The sequence below is a fragment of the Callorhinchus milii genome, unplaced genomic scaffold, assembly GCF_018977255.1.
Source record: "Callorhinchus milii isolate IMCB2004 unplaced genomic scaffold, IMCB_Cmil_1.0 Scaffold23, whole genome shotgun sequence".
Taxonomy (NCBI): Eukaryota; Metazoa; Chordata; class Chondrichthyes; order Chimaeriformes; family Callorhinchidae; genus Callorhinchus; species Callorhinchus milii.
The window spans coordinates 7203187-7227063 of record NW_024704764.1 but is presented as its reverse complement, the minus strand read 5'-3'; the positions used below and the strand labels follow the sequence as shown (position 1 = coordinate 7227063).

The following is a 23877-nucleotide window of genomic DNA, read 5'->3' as shown; positions in this document are numbered from 1 at the left end:
CCATACTGTCTGACAAGCAAGTGGACTGCACATCATTGGGATTGCAACCAGAGTTTGGCAATTTGGGAATCATCCCCATACATATCAGTTGACCCCATGTCTCCAACTGTTATTGTGTAGAAGGAGCAGGTAAATGAGAAAAGGTTTGCTATAATCACACTGAACATAGCTAGTCCTTTTGAAATATAATTTTTTTTTGGTCAGCCAGGTGTCTTAACCCATGCAGAATCCCATGCTTCAGGGGTATCAAAACCTACAATAACTTGTATTTATGTAGCACCCTTCATTCAGGTTAGCGTCTCAGATCACTTAATGGTGTAGTTTGACACCAAGTCAGGGAGAAAGGGGAGATAGCCATAGGCACAATCAAAGAGGAACGTGAAGATGTGCATTGTACCAATGTGTGCTGAATGCCTATTCTGCAAATATCCCAAACTTTGATAGTTCTTTTGATTGAGCACTAGCATAGGCCAGGAGCAGGGCCTGACTATCTATTCCCCTACATTTTTCTCCATATTTACTAAATAATGTTTGTGAGACAAATCCAAAAAGCTTCCATGAACAAGAGACATCTAGCTACAAAAGACCCACACACTAGAAACGTAGCAGAAATTAGCACAACTTTTAAGTTTAATTTGCAGAAGGGCTGAAATAGTGCAAATTAGGACTGACTGACTTAATCTGTTAATTTTACATCCTTTTCAAAAGTTCCCCTCCCCTTTAAAATTCATATTATACAACTAAAAGAGCAACCTCTGCAACATTTACTCTCTCATTCTGGAAAAGGGGCATTTTCCTAACTGATAGCTTCGGGAATTCTTTATTTACTATAAACTGTTTACAAAAGTCGACGGATATATTAACTGGTGACCATGGTCACCCTATAAAGAAATACAAAAACAGCACGATATGGGTCCAAGCAAAGCAAACACTAGAGCATTGAGTTAATAAAGCACACTTTATACACACTAAACCTTTCTTCCCACCTTCAATTTCAACCATATGATGTGCCTAACATCTCAAACACAGCATTGCCCAGAGCATTTATCTAGAGATAGATTGGGGGCAGCAGTATATGGTGTGGGATTGGTAAATACAAGTTACACAGCAGACATTACAGATATTCCATCTCTAGTACAAAGGCCATATTCTGACATACCAATCAGTAATTAATGGACCAAACTACCACTCGTTTTTATCAAAAGGAAGTTTAAACATAAACCACAAGCTAAGTATAGAGGCCACATATCAGCTCAGGAACTTGTGTATTTGGTGGAATTGTCCCAATTCACACATTTGCTTGAACTCTGACAATAGCTCATATGTTCACTGATCTTGGTTGCCCCAGGAGATGTAGTCGGCTCTTGTGGCAGCATGGTACTCGTCAATCAGCTGCTGCACAATCTCCCGCGAGTTGTCCAGTTCATCAAAGTTGTCCTTAAATATATCCTCTTTACGGAACTGTTCCAGAAAAGCTTCCCTCTTCCGCAGCTTGTCGTACTGCCTGCTGGTTCTTTCAAAAAGCTGGGGAGAAGCAAGCCATCAACATTTACCACACGCCACTGTTTCATTATCACTTTGCAACACTTGGATGTAACCTACTTCAGTGTTGGATATCTTCACTCAAATCCTTCAGTCTAGACTATAATCTCACGTGGGGCTTGAACCCACCTTCTGATCCAAAGGCAAAAGTGCTCCCAAGTAAGCCAGGCTGATTAGATGGCAGGTTTTGGCTTCTGGTCTGCACACAACTAGTGCACCTTGTATTGTCCACAAAATATACAGTCAATTCACTTTACAATATATTATGTGAAGGGCTTTGAGATGTCTTGAAGACATAATAAGGCACTGTATCAAATGCAAGGATTATTTATATAAAGCTAATCAAACTCAGTTCAATTACAAAATTATATTTGTATAGTGCCTTTCACGTTGGAAGGACGTCCCAGGACACTGGAATTAGACACAACATTACACATCTGCCCAAAGTGGTGAATGAAAAAAGCCTTGTCTACAGTTGGTACTTACTGAGGAGATGCTGGTGTGATTAGCCATCATGAGTCCACTAACCCGATGAGCAGATGGCAAGTAAGGAGACTTTCTTGACAGAGCCACTTGTATACTAGCTGGACCCCATGGAATAAAGTTTGCCAACTTTCGCTCTCTTATTCTTTGCAGACTCTTATGAACCTATTGAACCAAATGCAAGGATTATTGTAATTTATTATTAACAATTATACAGTACAAAATTACATTTGTATAGCGCCTTTCAAGGCTCAAGGTGCTGATTATTGATAATAATAGTTACAGAATTAGAGCAAGTTCATCCTGAAAGGATATGCTTTCTAGCAGTCTCTAAAGGGGATGCTAGAAATAATTGACTTTACAGAGCTCCTTAAAGAAACAGAACAAGAAAAACTGACATTTAAATAGTGCTTTTCATGTAGGATAATCTCTCAAGAGTACTGTACAGTGGTGGGGTTTGTTGCTGGGTAAGGAGGAAGGTGATCATAGGCATGGTTGAAGTGGTAGATTTTCAGATGAGATTTAAAGATGGATAGAGGAGGCGAGACAAAGGATTGAGCCTCTGATCGTGATGCAGAGGGGCTGGCAGATGCGCAGTCAGCCTGTTTTAGCTGAGCAAAGGGGGACTTGGCAGAGGACTGGGGTTACAAACTGTATGTGCAGTATGCCAAATGGGGAAGGATGGAAAGTCTCCAGGTTGGCAGTGCCCCAATACACAATGGACAGGCTGACTGTTTGAGGCAGGCCCTGTAAAGCAAATGCAGCAAGATACCACTGTGATCATTAAGCTTTTTTGTCATTTATCTGCTTCTCTTGCATATAAGTCTAAGTCAAAGAATGCAGACTATATTCTTTTTAAGATAATTGGCAACAGAATTAGAAGGGAGTTTTTTTTTTACACAGAGTTATTACAGTCCGGAATGCACTGCCTGAAAGGGTGGTGGAAACAGATTCAATAACAACTTTCAAAAGGGAATTGGATAGGCACTTCTAAAGGAAAAAACTGCAAGGATATGGGGAAAGACTGGGGGAGTGGGACTGATTGGGTAGCTTCCAAAGAGCCGACACAGACACGATGAGCCGAATGGCCTCCTTCTGTGATGTAATATTCTATGATGTAATATTCTATATTAACACCCTAAATGAATCCCTTACACAGGAAATCAGCTTTATTCCTACCTGAGTAGGGTCCACCTCCCCCTGAATAATATTGAGGATGGCAATGTAGCAATGGATGGTTTGTCGATCTCTGCTGGTGGACACCATCACATTCTTTGGTTGTAACAGTCTCCGCATGACATCCAGAACAGTTGTTTTGCGTATACTTGCAACCTACAAACAGAACATGCAATTCTTTTTAAAAAAAAACAGCATTCTCCACTCTGTCCCTAAGTTTTCAAATGCACCTCCCTGCAGCTTGTGCCAAGACAATGAGAAATGTAGAACCATCGTTCTGGGCTTCAGAACATTACATGACAAAGTAAGCTACATGGGGTGACAAGTCAATAAATACAGCCAAATATTCTCTCAAAAGTATCAAAAACGCTACTGGTTTTGAGTTGTAGACTCTTCCTCCTCCACATGGCCTTTTGATGATCAAAGTTCACATATGCAACAAGGACAAGAGGGAAAGAATCGGACGTTTTTACAGCGAAGCTTTAATTGTGGCTCAGACTTCAAGTGGTGCAGTACGTTGAACACTGCCACACACTACCCTGGACTAAGTGCGTTCCAAAAGCATTTTGGATGATTTGTAGCTTGGGGAAAGTTGAGCTGGGTAGATCAGCGAGGAATGCATTGGAGAAGTCAAGTCCAGAGGTAACCCTTCAAGTACCACAGTGTCTCAGAGCACTGCATAGTGTCAGGGCTTCAGCGTAATCATTTACAGCATTGACACTTACCGATTGATCGGTGGTAAGTGGGGTGTAGCCAGTCATGAGGAAATGAAGTCGTGGAGTTGGAATGAGGGAAGCAATTAGGCCAATCAGATCATTGTTCATATATCCAGGGTACCTCAGTGTGGTGGTACTTGCAGACATGATGGTAGACACCTGGCAAACAGATCAAATAGCAATGTCCTATGAATTTATCCTTAGAAACATATGACAAGAGAGGTTAAGATGAAGAAGGCCCTTCAGCTCATTTGATCATTTCCTTCCAGAATACCCGCCCTCAGGTCTTCAAGATGTCTCAAAACACTTCACAGAATATTCTGTAAAATGGTGTGACTGTGTGCATTTTATAGGCAAAGTACAGAAGCTATAACTATTGCTGGATTTTGGGTGATACTTTTAACTGTTTTCGCTGATAAAAAGCCTCCAGAAAGTAGTAGTTTAATACGGACAACTTCATCACACCATACTTCTCACTGCACTCTTAACATATCCAGATTTTCCTCCCCCTTCCCTCCTCCTGCATCTCCAACTCTGCTCCCAGTAGTGCTTTGCATCTCCACTCATTCACAGATATCCAACAGTAATGTCTCCTGCCCATTCAGATAATATTTACCAGCTGGTTGATCTGAGAGAAGGAGGGGTTCGGAATATGCAGCCGGTCTGTTGCGATCCGATTCAATGCTGTGTTATCAAGGACCACCTGAGCAAAGGATACAATAAGGAAATGTTAACCTGTTCCAATACTACTAAATATTTCACTGCCTTCTCTCTGTGTTAAATCTGACTCTCCCGAGTACTGTCTTCCACCAGCTCAAGTCTGAGCTTGCAGCCACTCACCACACAGTCAGCATTCTGAATCAGTCGCTTCAAGGTGAGTAATGAGTTGTAAGGTTGCACCACAACATCACTCATTTCATCCTGGTTAGGAAACACAGAGTACGTCTGCACCAACTTCTTTGGATATCTAGAGATTGAACACAATATACTGTGAGAACAATTTTCTGAAACCTTCTGGGATTCAAGTTTTTGCTCGTTTTACAAATACTAAAATCAGACCTAGAAGATTTACACCAAAGATTTACACTAAGTTTTAATGTAGGTCTTTTTCCTACTTCCAGAAACAAATAAAATAAAAGGTTTAACAGGATCCACAAGCTTTGGCTCCACCGATCACATTTCTCTAGGCAGATCAGTAAAGGTCCAGAACTGCAGAAATGTTTCATGTCACAAAATTGCACCACTCCCCCTCACCCATCCTATTATTATTTATTTCCATTGATGTCATTTTCAGTAACCACATGAAATCTGCTTTCTAAGTTAACTTGCATCCTGGAGAGGCACTGAATAACACGATCATCCTGTTCATACAGCTTTCAGATAGTGATGGATTGTCACAATAATTGAGTATTTATAGAATACTTGCCTGTCATTTAACTTCTCCAGAAGATAGGAACCCAAGCCGGAGCCGGTCCCACCAGCAATAGAGTGACATAGAACAAAGCCCTGCAATAAAAATACAAAGTTTTATAACAGCCAAGTCTTGTGCAGTGAGCACTGCTGCAGCCAGATATGAATGATACTGAAACATACTGCAAAACCACAAGAACCAAGGTAGTGAAGTATCAGAAGCCAGCCCTGTGGGGTAAGCCCTTTATAACTAAATAATTAGCTTTAGGATCTCTTACCACCTCAGTCAACTGCTATCTGCGCTCACATAGCAGTCCTCTACCCGCCCCCTTTCCTCAGCCAGTTAGGACCTTCTGCACGTCCCTCGAACACTTTGCTCCATTAGCGATTGTTTCAGCCACTGTTTCCCAACTTTCTGGAGCTCCCGAACTCAACCCTCTGTGAGGAAATTCTGGGCCCTCCCACAACAATAAACAATATTAAACCTATGTGAATATTAACACTTCACACCAATAAAAGGCACAGTAGTTGACAGCCAGTTCAATAAGGAAATGAGTGAGTCACTCTTGCGGAAAGTAACTCACCTCTAAACTGTCGCTGCCATCAGCCTCACGGTCGATAATATCAAAAATATCTTCATGGATTTTTTCACCCTGTTTAAGACAAAAAGGATTTCAGTAGAAGCAACAAATGCATTTACCAAAACTATATAAAATGTTCCAACGTTGCCTCATGTCAAAATACCTCAAAGACCATTATGGAATGATATGGGGGGGGGGGAAAGAGGGGAAATAACAATAAATATTTATCAATGCCAACATAATAAATTCTCCGGTTACTACGCCATCTTGGGGCACATAAACCACAGCAGGAGTCAATGCAAACTGTAATTCATTTCCCGCCCCAAAAATACAGACTTATTAAGACAGCTCTCATTTACTCTTAAGACAGAGTACTCTTAAGACAGAGTATACCTGTGAATAGCCACTGGCCCAATTGTTGCCCGCACCACCACCATGTTCTGACAGGTAGATGTTCTCTGGATTGTAAAGGTTGGCATAGGGTGAGTTCAGGATACCATGAATGACCCGAGGCTCCAAATCCAACAGCACAGCTCGTGGGATATAATGCTCATCGTCTGCCTAAACATAAAATTAAATAATAATAATAATCGTTGCATTTGACATAGCACCTTATCACGTCTTCGAGACATCTCAAAGTGCTTCACAACATTCTCAAAGCGCTTCACAATATAAGTAAGTGACAGGATAGCTCAACTGGAATAAACCGTTGAACATAAGTTAACTTTCAAAGGCATGCAAAATAAATTAAAATCTTACTTGCTTTTCCACTGAAATATTTTACTTAAAACGCTTTCCAATTCCCCGAAAATAAATTGAGCAGAATTTTTTCCCAAAATGTACACAATTTAAAGAGTTTTTATAATAACGTCCGATTGCAAAACATGGCCACTGTTTGCCACTGCATCTGCTGCCTCCTCCCCATCTCCTCCTCCCACCCCGGCCCGTACCCATCCCTCCTCCCTCCACAACTTTGAACCTGTCTCCCCCTCCTCTCTCATCACCACCATAACCCGTATGAAACCTACCACGTGCTCCCCCGACCTCATCTCTACCCCTCTCCTTATCTCCCAGCTCCATCTCCTTGCCCCTCTACTCATTGACATTGTAAACTTCTCCCTGTCCTCTGGTACTGTTCCCGCCCCATTAAAAACTGCTGTCATCACTCCAATCCTTAAAAAAACCTTCTCTGGACTTCTCTAACTACGGCCCCATCTCTAACCTCCCCTTCCTCTCCAAGGTCCTGGAACGAGTTATTGCTTCTCAGCTTCACTCCTTCCACTCCCTTCTCGAACCCCTCCAATCGGGTTTCCGTGCCGCCCACAGCACAGAAAACTCCCTGGTCAAAGTGACAAATGACATTCTGTCCATCTGCGACCAGGGCTCCATTTGCCTCCTCATCCTCCTTGACCTCTCTGCTGCTTTCGACACCGTTGACCACCCTATCCTCATCCACTGCTTCTCCTCTCACCACAACCTCTACAGCGTTGTCCTTAACCGGTTCAGATCATGCCTCTCACACCGCCTGCACTTCATCTCCTCAAACGGCTTCTCCTCCAGCCCCCGGACTGTCTCGTGCGGCATTCCTCAGGGCTCTGTCCTTGGTCCCCTCCTTTTCAATATCTATACGCTCCCTCTTGGTGACATCATCCGCAGACATGGGGTCAACTTCCACATGTACACAGATGACACCCAACTCTACCTCTCTACCTCCACCCTTGACTCCAGGACCACTGCTGTGCTGACAGAATGTCTGTCAAACATCAAGTCCTGAATGAGAGCTAACTTTCTTCAGTTGAACGTCAACAAGACCGAAGCTCTCCTGATTGGCTCCCGTCAGCGCCTCCTCACCCTAGGCGTTGACAACATCATCATCCATGGTTGCAGACTCCACCTTGCTAAGCCAGTCTGAAATCTTGGGGTCTTGTTTGACCCTCAACTATCCTTTCTACTTCACATCTGCGCCATAACCCACTCTGCCTTCCCCCACTTCCGCAACATCGCCCAGCTCCGACACTGTCTCCCACCGCAGACCTCCAAAAGCCTCATACACGCCTTCAGCCTCTCAGCCCCCAGGCTCTGGAACTCTATCCCCCAGTGCCTTCGCCTTGCTTCCTCCCTTTCCTCCTTCAAGGCCGGTCTCAAAACCTTTCTCTTTGACCGAGCCTTCAGCTCCCCTCTCGACTCTCTTCCCCCTCCTCGCTCCCTCCCTTCCCTCCCCTTACCCTGACCATTTCCCCCCTCCTCGCTCCCTCCCTTCCCTCACCCTGACCATTTCCCCCCTGCTCGGGTCATGACCCAACTGTGCAGCGCCTTGGGACGTCCTCCTGACGTGAAAGGCGCTTTATAAATGGAATCTTGTTGTTGTTGTTGTTCATTACATCGAGGCTCGACTATGCAAACTCATTGCTTGTCGGCCCCCCAACTCCTCCCTCCACAGACTGCAGATCATCCAGAACTCTGCAGCTCATGTCCTCTCCCGCACTAGGCTACGCGACCCTATCACCCCTATCCTTGCCCAACTCCACTGGCTTCCCATCACACAGAGGATACAGTTCAAAATCCTAGTCCTCACCTTCAAAGCCCTCCACAGTCTTGCTCCCCCCTACCTCTCCAACCCCCCCCTACCATCCTGTTCGCTCCCTCTGCTCAGTGGGCTCCAGCCCGCTTCACGCCCCTCGCCTTGCTCGCCCCACTATTGGCAGGCGAGCCTTCCGCCACTCTGCCTCCACCCTCTTGAACAGTCCCTCCGTCTTGCTCCCTCCCTTGCCACCTTCAAGACGCACCTCAAGATCCTCCTCTTCGACCGTGCTTTCGATTTGCCTGCTTTCCCCCTTGCCCTCTACCCTCCCTCACCCCGACCCCCAGCTCAGTTCCTTAACTCTCTGTCCAGCGCCTTGGGACATCCTCCCGACGTGAAAGGCGCTATACAAATGTAATTTTGTTGTTGTTGTGGTATAACGTGGTATAACTTTCAATGGATATAAAACAAAAGAATGAGTTTCAGGTGAACAATAAAGAGTTAAAGGAAAACTCTGTAAGGCCTTTACATTGGACTTTCCTACATATTTAAGCAAATTTCAAATTTCTGACAATGATGGATATTTTCTATTTTAAATATTTATCCAACTCTACTTTAAATGCACAAGGAAACTAGGACACACCTGATAGAAGAAGACATCCTTCCTGTCAGTACCCTCAGTCGCAAATTCTTCCACAATCCCTTCAGGGCTGATACCATGTTCAGCACAAAGCTGTTTCCAAAATTCAAAGCCAACTGTGAAGATAATATATCACGATCATAATAATAATCCTTGGATTTGATATAGTGCCTTATCACGTCTTCGAGGTATCTCAAAGCGCCTCACAGAATATATTGTATAGAGTGCATTTATAGAGTGCTCCTCACGTAGAGTAGTGTCCCAGAGCACTTGGATCAAGCAGTTAGATACATAAAAGAAAAGGGATGAATAACAACAAGCAATAATAACAACAATAATAAACTCTGCATTTGAAATAGCAGCTTATCATGTCACCCTGACATCTCAAAGCGCTGCAGAGGATACACTGTAAAGTGGTTTTATATACTGTATATATTGCAGGCGAAATGCATCAGCCAGTTACATAGAACAATCCCACAAATAGCCATGGAGTGAGTGGCCAATTTTATTTGGGGGATTGTTGGCTGGAAGACCAGGAGAAACTCCCACTGAAAGACATTGAAACGTCTCAAAGTTCTTCACAAGGTTTAATGTGAAGTGTATTGATGTATAGTTGTCGGTTACTGTGGCAACTAATTTGTTTACAGAGATGTCCCACAAGCAGATGGTAATTACATGTAAACAAAAACAACTGCAACTGGATTTAATGTCTCAACTTCAAATAATAAGCGCTCTGAGACGCTATCCTGCGCAGAGGGCGCTGTATAAGTGCAAGCTGTCGTTGTAATACTCTCACAGCTTTGCATTAATAATATTTCTTATATTTAATTGGGCACCTTTTCCATCAGGGACATCTCCACAACGACAAATGACATTTGTGTAGCGCCTTTCACGTCTGGAGGCCGTTCCAAGGCGCTGGACAATCAGGGATTTGGACCCGACCTGCGGGGTTGGGATCAGGAAGATTGGAGGGCAGGGAAGGGGTAGTGGTAGGAACATCTCAAGATTGCTTTTGCCGGACTTTACCGTAAAGGCAACTGACTTGTAGGCGTTTGTCGTATCTGGAGTCCTGTGGCTCGGCGGTTGGTGCACTCGAGGACTTTTGTTGATCGCTTGGCGGAGCGCTTAATAACCCCTTCCAGAAAGTAATGACAACAGCAGCGACAATTTGGTCACTCAAACCACGACCGTTTGCGCGCGCGGGCGCGTGCCTGTTCGCCGGCCGCCGCGCTTCGCCCACAGAATGCACGGGTCGGTCAGTCAGTCCGTCCACTGGACGGTGGGCCCCGCGAAGCACTTCGAGACGTCTCGACGACGTGATGAGGCGCCCCATCAAAATGCAAGTAATGTCGATACATCTACATCTATACACCTCTCTTTCTCTCTCTCTCTCTCTCTCTCTGTGTGTGTGGGTGTGTAATATATTTTTGGGGGCGCGTCCAAGTTGTCAGCGTCGGCCAAGAAGACTGTGAGCTGCAGCGTCCTGTCAGGGGAGGACTGCAAACCCCACCGCCTTCTGACTCCCAAGACCACAGTGTGGGCCCCGCGGCACTGCCCCATCATAATTCCTTTCCCAAACACCGCGTGTGTGTGTGTCCGTATATATAATATATATATACACACACACACACGTCACTCACTCTGATTGCCGCACTGGCCGAGCTGCAGCGTTATAATCTCCCGAGGCATCGCTCCCGCTGCGCCGCTCCTGCCGCCGCCGTTCAATCCCGCCAACCGTTAACGGTCGTCGACTCACCGAGCATGCGCAGAACCAAAGGCGCGCGCGCGGGCGGGCGGGTGGGCTCGCGCGCGCGCTCGCTCGCTCGCTCCCTCCCTCCCTCGAGCTCTCCGCGACTAGCGCAGGCGCACAGCTCACCCCCCCCTCCCCTCCCCGGCCATCGCTCAGCTCAGCCTCGGGACAGTAAACCTGTAGCCCAAAGTCACCCAAAAAGTAGCCCAATCGGATACGTCACCGGCAAGCAGCAGCAGGGTGGCCCCCAATTTAGCGGAGTAGTGCTGAATTTTTTGAAGACCGTGTAAGGAAAAAGGTCTTCAAAAGGGAGGGAGGGAGGGAGGCGGGAAAGTTCGGGCTGTTTTTTTTTAAAAAAAAAATGTATTTGAAAAAACAGCAGGTCGGGATTTTTGCACCAGGGCGGACCGAAACCCGCCCAATGGGGGCGTGAAACCCGCCCAATGAGGGCGTGAAACCCGCCCAGTGGGGCGGCGGGAGGGGCGTCGCGAAACCCCGCCCCCCCGATCGCTGACAAGCGCTCGCCCCCCCCGGCGGCGCGCAGGCGCATCTCTCAACCCACCGCCGCCAACCGGGGCGTGAGCGCGGCACCGAAGCCAAGGCGCGTGCGTCGCGTTTTATTTTTAATTTTATATATCTCATTTAAAAATAAAAGCCTCGGAAACCCCGGGGGCGTTTCTGTGTTTTTTTTAAAAAAAAATTTAAAAAAATAAAATCATTCGAGAAAATAATTATTTTCGGACGGAAGTGATTAAATCCCCATCGCGGCGCCGGCGCGCGGTGTTGTGTGTGTGTCTGTGGGGCGTCTGTCTGTCTGTGTGTCTGTGTGTCTGTGTGTGTGTGGAGCCGAGGCCGAGGCTGAGGAGATGAAGATGGCGGTGGGTAGTGAACCGCGTCGAGGCCTTGATCCCGACCACCAGCGGCGCGTGCAGGGCCGACAGCAGCAGCTGCTGCGCCTCCTCGGGCACCACGAGCGGCTGCTCACCTACTGCCAGAGCGTGTTGGTGTGGGACCGGCCATGGCACAGCCTCCTCTTCCACCTCAGCGTCAACGCAGGTTTCTGGTACGTCTTCACTGTGTGTTTGTGTGTGTACAGGTGACCTGTAAACCAAATCCGGAGAGATACACACACACACACACATATATATATATATAACAATAATCCTTACCACTTGATATACCTCCTTATAATAATAATAATCCTCGCATTTGATATAGCGCTTTTCACGTCGGGAGGACGTCCCAAAGCGCTTCACGGAACACACTAAAGTGAATGGACTGTATATATTTGTGGGCGAACGCGGCGGCCGATTGCGCACAGCAATGTCCCCACAAACAGTTGTGGATTGAAATTGACCAATTTATTATTGTTTTGGGTTTTGGAGGGATTATTATTAGGCTCTGTGTGGAGTAAGGAAACTTGCCCAAGGTTTCGCCCTCTGCCTGGAATTGAACTCAGGTCTCTCACTTGCAAAGCGAGTGCTCTAACCACTGAGCTACAGGACTCCACGGAGGGGGTGGGTGTGGGGTGGGGGGGAGGAGATGGGGCGATGTTGGTACAATTGAAATGAAGTGTGCAACCTGAAATGTCGACTTATCTTTCTTTCAGATCGATTTAACATTCTAGTCAGGTGACAGCTTGGCTCAGTTGGTAGTACTTGCTTCTGGGTTAGGGTCAGAAACAGGTGGGTCTGGGTTGAAATTTCCTGTGAGGGCTTAAGTTGATAGTTTCAGTGTTGCTGTTATTGCATTTGATATAGTGCCTTTCATGCTGGGAGGATGTCTGGAAGCTCAGGATGTTTTTATAGTCAGCTGGTTGGTTTGTCATCAGCAGTGCTCTGAAGGACTCTTGACCCGCACGGCTCAGAAACCACCAAGACTGCCACAGAGGATTGATGCAATTCTGACATTCTGTTGCTGAGCGACTCGCAATTGAAGTCTGTTCAGCTCCAGTTCTGCTGAGAAGGGGTGACGATCAGCTGGTCATTCTCATCTCTCTTCAAAGACAGCAGATAAATAGTGTGTCCAAACAGATCTCCTTCATGGTTCTGAGCTGCTTAGAATGAAGTGAGAGGCTTCCTCCAACCAACTTGTAAAGTCCAGAATCAAACAGTGAGGGGATGTGTGATAAAACAGGGGAAGAAACTGCAGGGATGGAAAGCTCTGACCTTTTGCTGAACACCTTTGAGATAGAGTTGGCTGCACAGGCAAACTTCTATATTTGCCAAAGCCCCTCACGTGAGGACCTGGATCAAGCAGCTGGTGCTGATATATGGCATTGAACTTGGACTTCCAGAACATCAGGTGGTGGCACGTCACAAGTCCTGGCACATCCTGTAAAGATCTTCCTACCAACGAAGGCCGTCAAATAGCTGATGAAATTCTGTAGCTTGGGACGACAGCTGCTGGAAGGCGTTACCTGGAGTTTGGGTTTGTGAACAAGTGTTCATATATCCAGGGTTTGGAATCCACTTTGATGAGCATGCAAAGTGATAAGAAGCGGCTGCTCGAACTCAGTACCTCCATCTGGTGGAACCATCACTCCTCAATCATTAGGGATGTGTGTCCAAGCTGTGGGCAGGAAGTTGGTGGCAATGCTCTTGCTCATTTCGTGCTGAGGGGTACTGCTCACCCAGCTTCCTGGTAACTGCCTTCCACTTAGTAAGGGCTCAAACCTGCAGGACAGAGTCCAGACAAAAGTTAGTGTTCCCTCGAACCTGCCAAACGATACCCTCAAGCTCCGCTCTTGGAACAGTGAAGGGTGATAATTCAACATTTTAAGGACACCCACCATCATGTTCCACCGTGTGGTCCACTATTCAAGATGGTGAGTGCATGGCACAAGATCTCCAGGTGGGTCTGCTAAGCAGCACAATATCGTTGCAAGCAGAAGGACAGCACCTCTGACAATGAATGCATAGACGATATGAGTTCCAAGTCCTGGCGTGATGCTTAAACCCACAAACCTGACTCAGAGATGAGAGTGCCCATCCAACTAAGCCAGGCTGACATGTGGAACTTTGTCTGGCTTGGAAAATCTTAGGCATAGGAATGGGTTTCCAGATGTGTCTGACCAAACAAAATAGGTTACTGGAAAGGTTGTTTGGTGGCTGAAAACACACTTTTTTAATAAAAAAAACGGCTTGATGCTGTGAAGGGAAAGTGGGGTATTCTGAAAAAATGAGAGCAAATAGGCTGAAAGGCCTTCTTTATCTGAACCAATCTTGTGAATCAAATAGATCTGGGACAAATTTATAAACAAAAGTGATGACTCTGCAAGATTCCAAGCTCTAAATCCGCTGCATATCCGTGTTGTGTGTGACAATCCTCCAGCGCTCGCGTGCAAATACAATGCAACACTTGGCAAAACACAGTCATTGATCCATCAGATTGTAGAATGAAGTTACTGGCCTGTTTTTTTAGTGACGAGTATTAATTTAAAATTTTGAGACTTTGAGCTTGCAGCTTTGCTCTTGCATTCTGTATAAATATCAACTCAAGTGGTGTCACGTGTTCACAGCTTCTCCTCAGTGTCGTCAGTTCTTGTTCTGAAAGGCTGAACAGTTTCTGAAGAAAAGCCAAATGCTCCCATTTGTGTTATTGTTGTCTCCGAAGCTAAAAATTTATCTTAGAATTTATGATTTTACTGTATGTTCACCTTTCTCCAAAGAATCTGCATTTATGTGAGTGGGTGAAATTAGTTATCCAATTCTTACATGGTTACTTTTAAGCAAGATCCTGTGGTGCATTTAGAAACCCGAATATCATGGAGTGGAAGGGAGGTGGTGGACATTAAAGATTTCATTCATTACGGAAGAAATGGACTCTTCCCAATGTCCACATCAACAACCGCCAGATAAATTGGTCATGGCTTTTTGTGGGACCTGCTTAGCGCAAATGTTCCAAAAACAAATACGCAATCATTACACTTAACAGTGATTTGCAGGAGTGAACACGGGGATACAGTGTGTGATGTCAATTGCAGTGCAATGAAGATTGAGAAGGTCTGGTCCTTGATCCACTATCCAAATCTGGGATAAATTGCACCTTAATAGGTGCACTGATGGTGCTGCTTCTGGGTGTAATGGTATTCATTTATCTCCCCAGGTTTCTGGCGTTGACCTCATTGAGGCTGCTCTTCCTCATTGCATTCAGTCTGATTGTCGTTGTCTGTGCTGACACCTGGAGGAACAAAATCTGGCCGGAAATCAAAGGTAAGAACAAGTCGCTTGGCTTTGTATTTATAATCCGTCTCAACACTTCTGGTAATGGTGACCACAGGCTGTCACAGTGGTGTGTGGTAGTGTTCAATTCAAGGACTCGCAATAGAATCCTGATTAACACCTCCTCTCGTCACATTTTTCCTGGATCAGAGGAAAGCCACAAGAGGACGCCATTCATTCGATCGTGCCTGTTCTATAAATTTGAGATCTTGTCAGATCTTTTTAATCCCTTTTAATCCTTTATCTTTTAAATCCATTCACCATGCTCCTTGAGGTGTGAGCAGATTAGAGGGTCGGGAGATGATAGAACATGTAGTGATTTGTAGGTGAGTGTGAGGATTTGGATTGATCCATTCTGCAACATGGAGCCTGGCAAGGACTAGGATGTTGGGGATACACAGGTCAGGATTTGAGCAGGAGTTCCGAATGAGTTGGACGTTGTTTGGAGTCGGGGAGATCAGGTAGTATTGCATAGAGAAGTTGAGGCGGAGATGACAAGAGCATGGATGAGGGTTTCAGCAGCGTTAAAACCCTAATACTCTGATACTTTGTAGGAGAATTCATGCTGTGCAATATTATGTTATTGTAACTGCTACAGTACAGCTACTCCCATTCAAAAAATTGTTCTTTAAGAGAATGCAAAATGCTCCAATTTGCATTACCTACATAACTAATCACCACACTCCAATGCAACTCGTGACGTGAAGTGCATATAAATGTTTTGACTGCTGCATTAATTTAGCTGTCGAGTCGCACTAATAATGTTTTCTCTTTTTAAAGAGGAACGTCTGGAAGACCAAGATGCTGAGAGGTATAAGAAAATGGCTTTATTATGTATTTTGGGGGGCAGCCAGGTTTCTTGACATATGCATGTTGTAGTTATAGAAGGGGTGGCAGCTTGGATGAATTGTTTAAAAAGCAGTTGTAAAACTTAGTTGCCTTCCACCTGCAGTTGACAGTAACATCACAGAAACCATGGCAGCACAGCCAGGCAAGCAGATGCTACAGTCTGTTTCATAGTGAGTCTGAAGAGGGAGATTGGCCTGAATTAAGGATTCTGCCATACTGGAGTTTGATGTTAACAGAGTGTTTTTTTTAAAGTTTATTTTTAGAAAAAGACCATTCCTAGAATTTATTCAATATTCGTGAGTTGGAATTTTTCCCCATTGGTTGTGAGGAGTTTGTAGTGCTGTCATCGTTACAAGGCTGACTCCAAGCTCGGGCCCATCCCCCACGAACTGGTTATGCCAATCCATCATCCACCACTGTTTGTGGAACAAAGCTGTGCGCAATTGGCTGCCGCATTTCGCCCACAAAATACAGTCAATTCACTTTACAGTATATCCTGTGAAGCGCTGTGAGGTGGCTTATAGATGTGATAAGGTGCTACATCAAATGCAAGGATTATTAGTGTTATTATTACCCATCCACTGGTCCCATTCACAGGCCCAGCTTTGTCACCACCCATTGATTCTGCCCCTATTACTTGTTACTTTTAGGTGAAGAAAGTGAATGTTCATAACATAACATGTAGGAGCAGGAGTAGGCCATTCGGCCCTTCGAGCCTGCCCTGCCATTCAATCATGGCTGATCTTCTAATCTAACTCCAACTAATAACCTAAACCTGCCTTCTCCCCATATCCCTTAATATCTTTTTCAATAAGAAATCTATCTATCTCAGTCTTGAATATGTTCAAGGACTGAGCGTCAACAGCCCTTTGGGGTAGTGAGTTCCATACATTCACCACCCTTTGAGTGAAGAAGTTCTTCCTCAACTCAATGCATTTGCTACTCATCAATATACTTCTGATCTTTCCTGTTCAGCTGGGGTCTGGTTCATCCAAAACTGCTCAGTGTTCCTGAGCTTTGTCAGCGAATAGCAGAGATCTGGGTAAATGGAGCTAGTTTCCTGGAAAATTTATACCACTTTAAGAAGCAAAATCCTGGTAAGGTAAGAAAAGCTTTATTAAAATGGCAGTTGTCTAACAAAGAATTTTCAAATGGGGAAAACTTGTATATTGTGCTACATCTGTAGATATCTTACTGCAAATCAGACTGATAAAAGCATCTTTTCCTCATTCTAAAAATGCTGTTAAATTGCATGACCTCAGCAGGCCTCTGTGTTTCTGCACCCACTGAAATTAATTAGGAATTGCATTGAGTTTCCAAGGCCATTTGAAAACTAAGGTTTTTTCTGATGCTTTACTTTTCAAACTGTTTCAAAGTGATTGATACAGATTTAGGTTTGAATATAAACTGGTTAGTGAGTTTGCTTTGACTGGAGCAAAGACAAAGCACTTCCCAAATGCAAGTTTGCTCCCCAACCCGGGTGACCGCTCAGAGTGACAGAGTGAGGGAATCCATTATGATAGATTGCTGGGACAGTTACCCCTGCCCTGCCAGAGATTCCGAGAGTATAGATTGCTTTTTCCTTCCCTGTAGCCAAGACATGGTTTGAGTATCTCTAAGAAGGAGAATTATGTTTTTTTGAAATGCAGTAAGGGGCAATTATTTCATTGGCAATAAAGTTAATATATTCAGAAAGCATTCATTTTTATATGGATGCTGTTGTTGATTTAGGGTTACCTTGCATCTGGTGTTGGAACAAAGTTGAAATTCCACTCTACGGTCACATGGCTTGATAGACTTTTAAGTGATGATCTGGAATTTCTGTTTCAGTTTTGTCTCTTAGTTTGTGGTGTTTTCACCTTCTTGGCTGTAATCGGACGCTACGTTCCTGGGGTCTTGCTGTCCTACATGAGCTGTAAGTAATGTGTTTATCCTTGGGATGTCCTCCTGATGTGAAAGGCGCTATTCAAATGTAATTTTGTTTTGTGTTATTCCCTTCTTGGAACAGTCACAACGTGCACCTTCCCAATCCCTTCTTCTCGCACACAGTCTCTCATACTCTCAGTAATTTTGTTCTGATTCCCCTGGGTTAATTAATAATTAACTTTTTTAAATTATATTTCAAGTAATTGATAAATGGGCAGTTGTTACTCATGGCTTGTGTGGTTCCTACCCATGGGGATTTTACTTTAATCATGAACTTACTGGTTTCCACAGTTCCACCATCCGCAAGTCCAGCTAATACAACTTACCTCTTTAACTACACCTTTGGTCGCTTCCCTATCTCCAGTACTCAGCATCCAAGCAGCTCAAGCACGTCAGGCGTGGAGGGCGCTATATATAAATCCAAGTTGTTGTTGTATCCAACTCTACTATTGTTCAGTGTTCCACACTGTTATACTATGCGAAGGGCCCTACATTGGCGGGTGGGCCTTCAGCCTCTTTGCCCCCAACCTCTGGAACTTCACCTTGCTCCCTCCCTCGCCTCCTTCAAGACCCGTCTCAAGACCCTCCTCTTCAACCATGCCTTCGGTCATCCTCCTACCCCAACCCTCCCCGCCCTCCACCCCTCCTGATCCCAACCACCAGCTCAGGTGCGGATCCCTGACTGTCCAGCGCCTTGGGATGTCCTCCTGACATGAAAGGCACTGTATAAATGTAAGTTGTTGTTGTTTATGGTGAGAAATGTTACATTGTGTTTCGCTTTTTCCCCTCCGCTGACAGTTGACAATCTGGAAACTTCCTTTTGTTTCTCTCCACTAATGAATGAATTGTCATTTTCCTTTCCTCAGTGATTGGGATGCTTCTGTGGCCGCTTGCTATCTATCACAGTGTGGGCCAGAAGGTTTACGCCAGGATTGAGCCCCTGCTTGAGCGACTGGATTTTAGTGTGAAAGGATACATGGCAACTAAACAGCGGGAGCGACAGTGTGAGTCATCTCAGTTGCTCTGTGAAAGTGATCGACTGCAACCTCCAGTCTTCACTGCTCTCCAGTCTCTGCTAATAGATTTAGAAAGTGAAGCGTAGAAAGACATGATGAATGCAAGGCTGAGGGTCTCTGTGGGCAGAGAGTAATGGCGAGGTGGGCAATACTGCAGAGGTGAGAAAGTTGAGCGGGTCAGGGTGTAGATGTGGGGCTTGAAAAATTGGGTGGGGGAGAAGGGAGGAATAGATGATGGCTAATGGTTCAAATGCATATCAGGTGGAAGCGTCAGCTGATTTGGTGAGAGAGCACCTTTATTTAATTAGCTCTTGTATCCCTTCTTTCTCTCCCGTCCCCCCTCCTGTTATGAATTTTAACCATCTAGTGTTGTTTCCAATAACTGTTTTTAATTAATTCATCCTTTACTGGCTGTATGCTGTGCAATTTGACCTTGTTGGGGAAGATGAAATGGATATGATGTGTTTGTTGCAGTGCGCTGCAGAGCAATGTATGCAGGAGCGACAGACGACGGGAGTGACAGTGAAGCTGAACTGGAAGCATTTTGCCCTCAGGTATGAACTATCTGTCTGGCTGTGCATAAGAACATAAGAAATGCTAGCCGAAAAAAGACCAAGGTCCACCTAGTTCGCCTTCCATCTTTCTGGCGGTTGCATGCAAATATGTCCCAAACTACCTATGTACTGTATCCCGTAATATGTACAAACTTGGTAATTTTCTGTAAACCTCATTGGCATTTTTGAACCATCTTAAATTGAAACTAGCTTTTAATTATTCAGAAAATATATCAACTGTATATCTTTCTCTCAGCTTTTCATAGAGTACATTTTTTTCAAAAATTCCTTGCTCTAACATCAACATTTATTTCTGACTGAAATGTGGCATTGATGTTCTATTCTAAAGTTTTTATTTATTTTTTTAATTCTTCATCAATTATAAAAGTTTACGAGCACTTAAAGTAGTAATGATCCAATAATCCTTGCATTTTATGGCACTTTATTGCATCGAATATTTCAAAACGCTTCACAGATAATTAAGTTTAGTATCTTGCAGGCAATCAAAGCAGTTATTTTGCGTTCAATAAGATCTTATACAGAGACATGATGTGCCCGATAATTAATTTAAAGGATTATTATCTGAGTTCATATGGAGAAACTGCCTTCTCCTTCTCCAATTATGGGATCTTTAAAGTCCTCCTGAATAGGCAGACACTGAGAGTGCAGACAGAGAACGCAATTTGTGATACTTATCATTTTGTCGCAGAAACACATCTGTTATCAATAGTCTGTTCGAAATACTTTTCTTTTGCAAAGTTTCACGCGAAATATTCTTCTGCAGTCAATCCTTCACTGTACATTCTCTCTCTCGCTCTCTCAATGTAAAGCTGGATGATTCCATAGTTGCCAAGGAATTGGAAATTTCAGACTCTGAGCATTCGGATGCAGAAGTGTCGTGTGCTGACAATGGAACGTTCAATTTATCCCGAGGACAAAGCCCAATCACGGATGGCTCTGAGGGTATGTTGATGAGCTTCACCACAACATTACAGTAATAATCTCTACATTTAATTTAAGACCCTCTTTGACCGCGCCTTCGGTCACCCTCCTATCCCTGCCTTCCACCCTTCCTGATCCCAACCCCTTGTTATCAACAAGATAATAATAATCCCTCCAAAAAAACCAAAAAACAATAATAAAAAAAAAAATTGGGTCATTTTCAATCTACGACTGTTTGTGGGACATTGCTGTGCGCAATTGGCTGCCGCGTTCGCCCACAAATATACAGTCAATTCACTTTACAGTGTGTTCTGTGAAGCGCTTTGGGACGTCCTCCCGACGTGAAAAGCGCTATATCAAATGCAAGGATTATTATTATTATTATTATTATTGCTGGGATCCAAATCCCTGACTGTCCAGCATTTGGGATGTGAAAGGCGCTATACAAATGTAATTTGCTGCTGTTGTTAATATAGCATCGAGAGGACATCTCAAAACGCTTCACTGGAGTTACTGTAAAATGTAGTGATTGTATCATGTAGGCAAACATCCCACGTTCCTTCTTCCATTTGTCAATTTTATTCTCTTTTGTGCCTGCTTGGGTATTGGCGTGCAGTACTAAGGGGATTGCATGCAGATTGATGTTTGAGGGGTAAATGTATGTTGCACCAATGATGAGAGTGCAGATTGAGGGACCTCTATATATGCTTCTTGGGAAAGGTTAGCAAGATTTCTTGAGTGCCACTAGATTAAGTAGTTTATGTGGAGAGAAAGACCAACATAAACGTGATAGGCCAAGTGCTCTGTATCTGCTGTAACATTCAAGGATTCTGTGTTTACCGACGTACGTACAGTAATTCTTGCATTGTCTCTCCTAGATCTCGACCGCCACAGCGATCCTGAAGAATCGTTTGCCAGAGATCTTCCAGAATTCCCATCCATTAATCCCGACGTCACTGGAGTCGACGACGATGATGATGCCAGCCTGGGAATCCCCGCGGGTCCCGATCACCTGGTAGTCCAGGAGGATGATGCGAGTACGTTTTCTGATCAGGAAGATATAGACGCCGATATTTCCCTCAGTGGGATGCCGTCACCCTTGAATTTTGTTGGTAGTCAAGGCTTTGGTCTGGCAAACATGCTGGCCCACCAAATGATGGCTGCCGCATTGTCCGGCGCAAGTCAGGAGACCCAATACGGGTGGAAGCAGAATCCTCAGAGGGCCGCTGCTCAGCCTCGGCACGAACACTCGAGTAGTGAGATGGACACTGACGCGGAAGCCGATGATTTTGAACTGTTAGACCAGTCGGAGCTGAGTCAGTGCGAGAGCACCAGCTCACAGGAGAGAGGAACGCACCAGCATCCAAACACCGCCTCCCCCGAAAACAGTAGTAGCTTTACGGAGCTGATATTCCGAGATCGCAAACCACTGTAGCCACTCACTGGAAGTCATAGAGTTACCGTAATACCATTGTGCCATATACCTGTGACACCCCACCCCAGGAACAGCCCTGATGCCATACATTGCGTGTGGCTGAACCTGTTGTGAACGCACTCAGCCAACGCTCACCATTACTTCCCATCAGATGGAAATAATCTCATTGTTCAGGAAGGTGAAGTGGTTGTGTTTATGCTCTGTTGTATATGTTCCTTTTCCTCAAAGCTGTTTCGGAAAGCTCTTGTATTCTCCAGCTCCTGACTCGGAATTTCTGTCAAATCAGCAAAATCTGGTCTGAGAATTGCATTGTTGATTTGAATGGTTTCCATTTTAAGAAAAGGTGAGGAGGCACTGCAGCAATAGGTTTCAATAACTAAACCTCGTTAGTAATTGTCTGACTTCACTTGGTTAGCTCAGCTCCTCATGTCTGTCAGTCTCCTATTTGTGCTGCAAAATGAGATTCTCATTTTCATCAAGCCTGGATGTAACTTCTGAGTACTTAAGATATCACACTTATTCTAACCTGCACAGTAGACTTAGTAGCACAGTAAACTGTTTATTCACCTCTTCTCAATAGGCTGAGAAAGCAGCATTTGCTGTTTTAATCAAAACAGGATGCTATTGTGCCATACCTTTTCTGGAAAGATCAGTGAAATTAGCTGATTGGATTCACACTTCAGCTTTTTCAAATGTACATCAGGGACTGAGTTTGTGAGTTTCACAGATCCATGTTTGCATCTTCCAGTCGAGTGGATTCAATACCTTTACTACCATAAGCATTTCATAATCATCCTCACAGTAATCTTTGCATTTGGTATAATGCCTTTCTTGTCAGGAGGGAATCCTAAAGCGCTCCATTTCCAGCACTAATGAAATATATTAATTCGAACACCAGCAAGGGACCAGGGGTATAATTTTGCAATAATATTTAAATTATACGTCCTGCAGTGGAAGGGTTTGAGTCCGAAATATTTTCTCTGAAGTCCAAGGAGGGAATTGCACGCAGAGGTGATCCAGCCTTGTGCGTTAACTCGTATACCATGATCAGTCTTAATTTTCCTTCATGCTCCAATGCACAAAATTACAGTGATATCTGATGGATGGTGTCAACACAACCCAGTGTTTCTGTGAACTGATAAAGCGACAGTCGTATAAAGCTAGTGCCAAATTGCTATGATCTTTACCAGCACTCACTAGGAATAAGATCCCAAACAAATTTCCATTTTGAAAAGGCTGGCTGAAGATTCCTCAGAATTAGTTTCAATTTTTTTTTCCTCTTCAGCCCTCTGAAAGTTGACCTCGAGCGGATTTATTCTGATAGTTTACAGTAAAAATTGCAAGCAATGACGCAGGAATGGAACTAAAAGATTCCAGAACTGATGGCACTTTCAACAGATTCTTTTAGGACTTTCCCAAGGGCTTGAGTATTAGAAATAGACAGCTGAACGAATCTGCCAATGAGTGGTGACTATTTCCTTGTCTGTTATCTGTCTTTATTTACATGGTATCAGATATATATATATATATATATACAAACACACACATATGTGTGTATGGGTGGGGGAGGGAACGTCCGAACACAGCCTGTTACTCGAGATTTAAGAGACACGTGATATGTTCATCTGAAACTTTGGATAAAGGCAATCTAATATTACTGGTGGCTCCAGGCGCTTTATCATTGCTTTGAATCATTGCGGCTGTACTTGAGCCACTTGCTCTTGTACTTATTCATATTGCATATATTTATAATATTTATATTGGTTTATTTAGAATAATACATTATTGCGGTCAAAGCTGTTTGGCTCTGACCTCTTTGCTTCATTGCACTTATTCCCTGCTCTGAGCACCAGTGAACTTTTGTTTGATTTCAAAAACCAGCAAAGGTCAGTTAAATGGCATAAAAACAGAAGTCGCTGGGAACACTCAGCAGGTCAGGCAGCTTCTATGGATAGAGGAAAGTGAGTTAAAGGTTCAGATCGATGACCGTGGCAGTTCTGACGAAAGATAATCGACTTGAAACGTTAACTCACATTCCTCTCTCCGTAGATGCTGCCTGAGCTGCTGAGTGTTTCCAATGACTTCTGTTTTTATTTCAGATTTCCAGCATCTG

General features: G+C 44.3%; 2 protein-coding genes across 2 annotated transcripts; one reads left to right on the top strand and one right to left on the bottom strand.

Annotated features, from left to right (window-relative positions):
* Nucleotides 1–608: 608 nt before the first annotated feature.
* tubg1 (tubulin, gamma 1) lies at nucleotides 609–10830 on the bottom strand. Its single transcript, NM_001292773.1, is given in 11 exon segments — nucleotides 609–1524; nucleotides 2029–2190; nucleotides 3205–3357; nucleotides 3927–4076; nucleotides 4534–4620; nucleotides 4758–4884; nucleotides 5344–5423; nucleotides 5912–5980; nucleotides 6302–6469; nucleotides 9073–9185; nucleotides 10710–10830. Coding segments are annotated over 11 exon segments (1356 nt in total). The 5' UTR covers nucleotides 10759–10830; the 3' UTR covers nucleotides 609–1326.
* Nucleotides 10831–11622: 792 nt separating this feature from the next.
* retreg3 (reticulophagy regulator family member 3) lies at nucleotides 11623–23716 on the top strand. The gene is made up of 9 exons (XM_042343349.1): nucleotides 11623–11882; nucleotides 14927–15033; nucleotides 15823–15853; nucleotides 16867–16993; nucleotides 17722–17806; nucleotides 18684–18821; nucleotides 19308–19387; nucleotides 20218–20350; nucleotides 21208–23716. The coding sequence occupies exons 1-9, from the start codon at nucleotides 11686–11688 to the stop codon at nucleotides 21762–21764; spliced, it is 1455 nt and encodes a 484-aa protein (XP_042199283.1). The 5' UTR covers nucleotides 11623–11685; the 3' UTR covers nucleotides 21765–23716.
* The last annotated feature ends 161 nt before the right edge of the window (nucleotides 23717–23877 follow it).

Bases quoted from the DNA above. Each gene is read 5' to 3' on its own strand.
- retreg3 (XM_042343349.1), top strand. From the start codon at position 11,686: ATGAAGATGGCGGTGGGTAGTGAACCGCGTCGAGGCCTTGATCCCGAC. The intron at 15,854-16,866 runs GTATAAGAAAAT...TTTCCTGTTCAG, and splicing joins GAAGACCAAGATGCTGAGAG to CTGGGGTCTGGTTCATCCAA. The intron at 17,807-18,683 runs GTAAGTAATGTG...TCCTTTCCTCAG, and splicing joins CTTGCTGTCCTACATGAGCT to TGATTGGGATGCTTCTGTGG.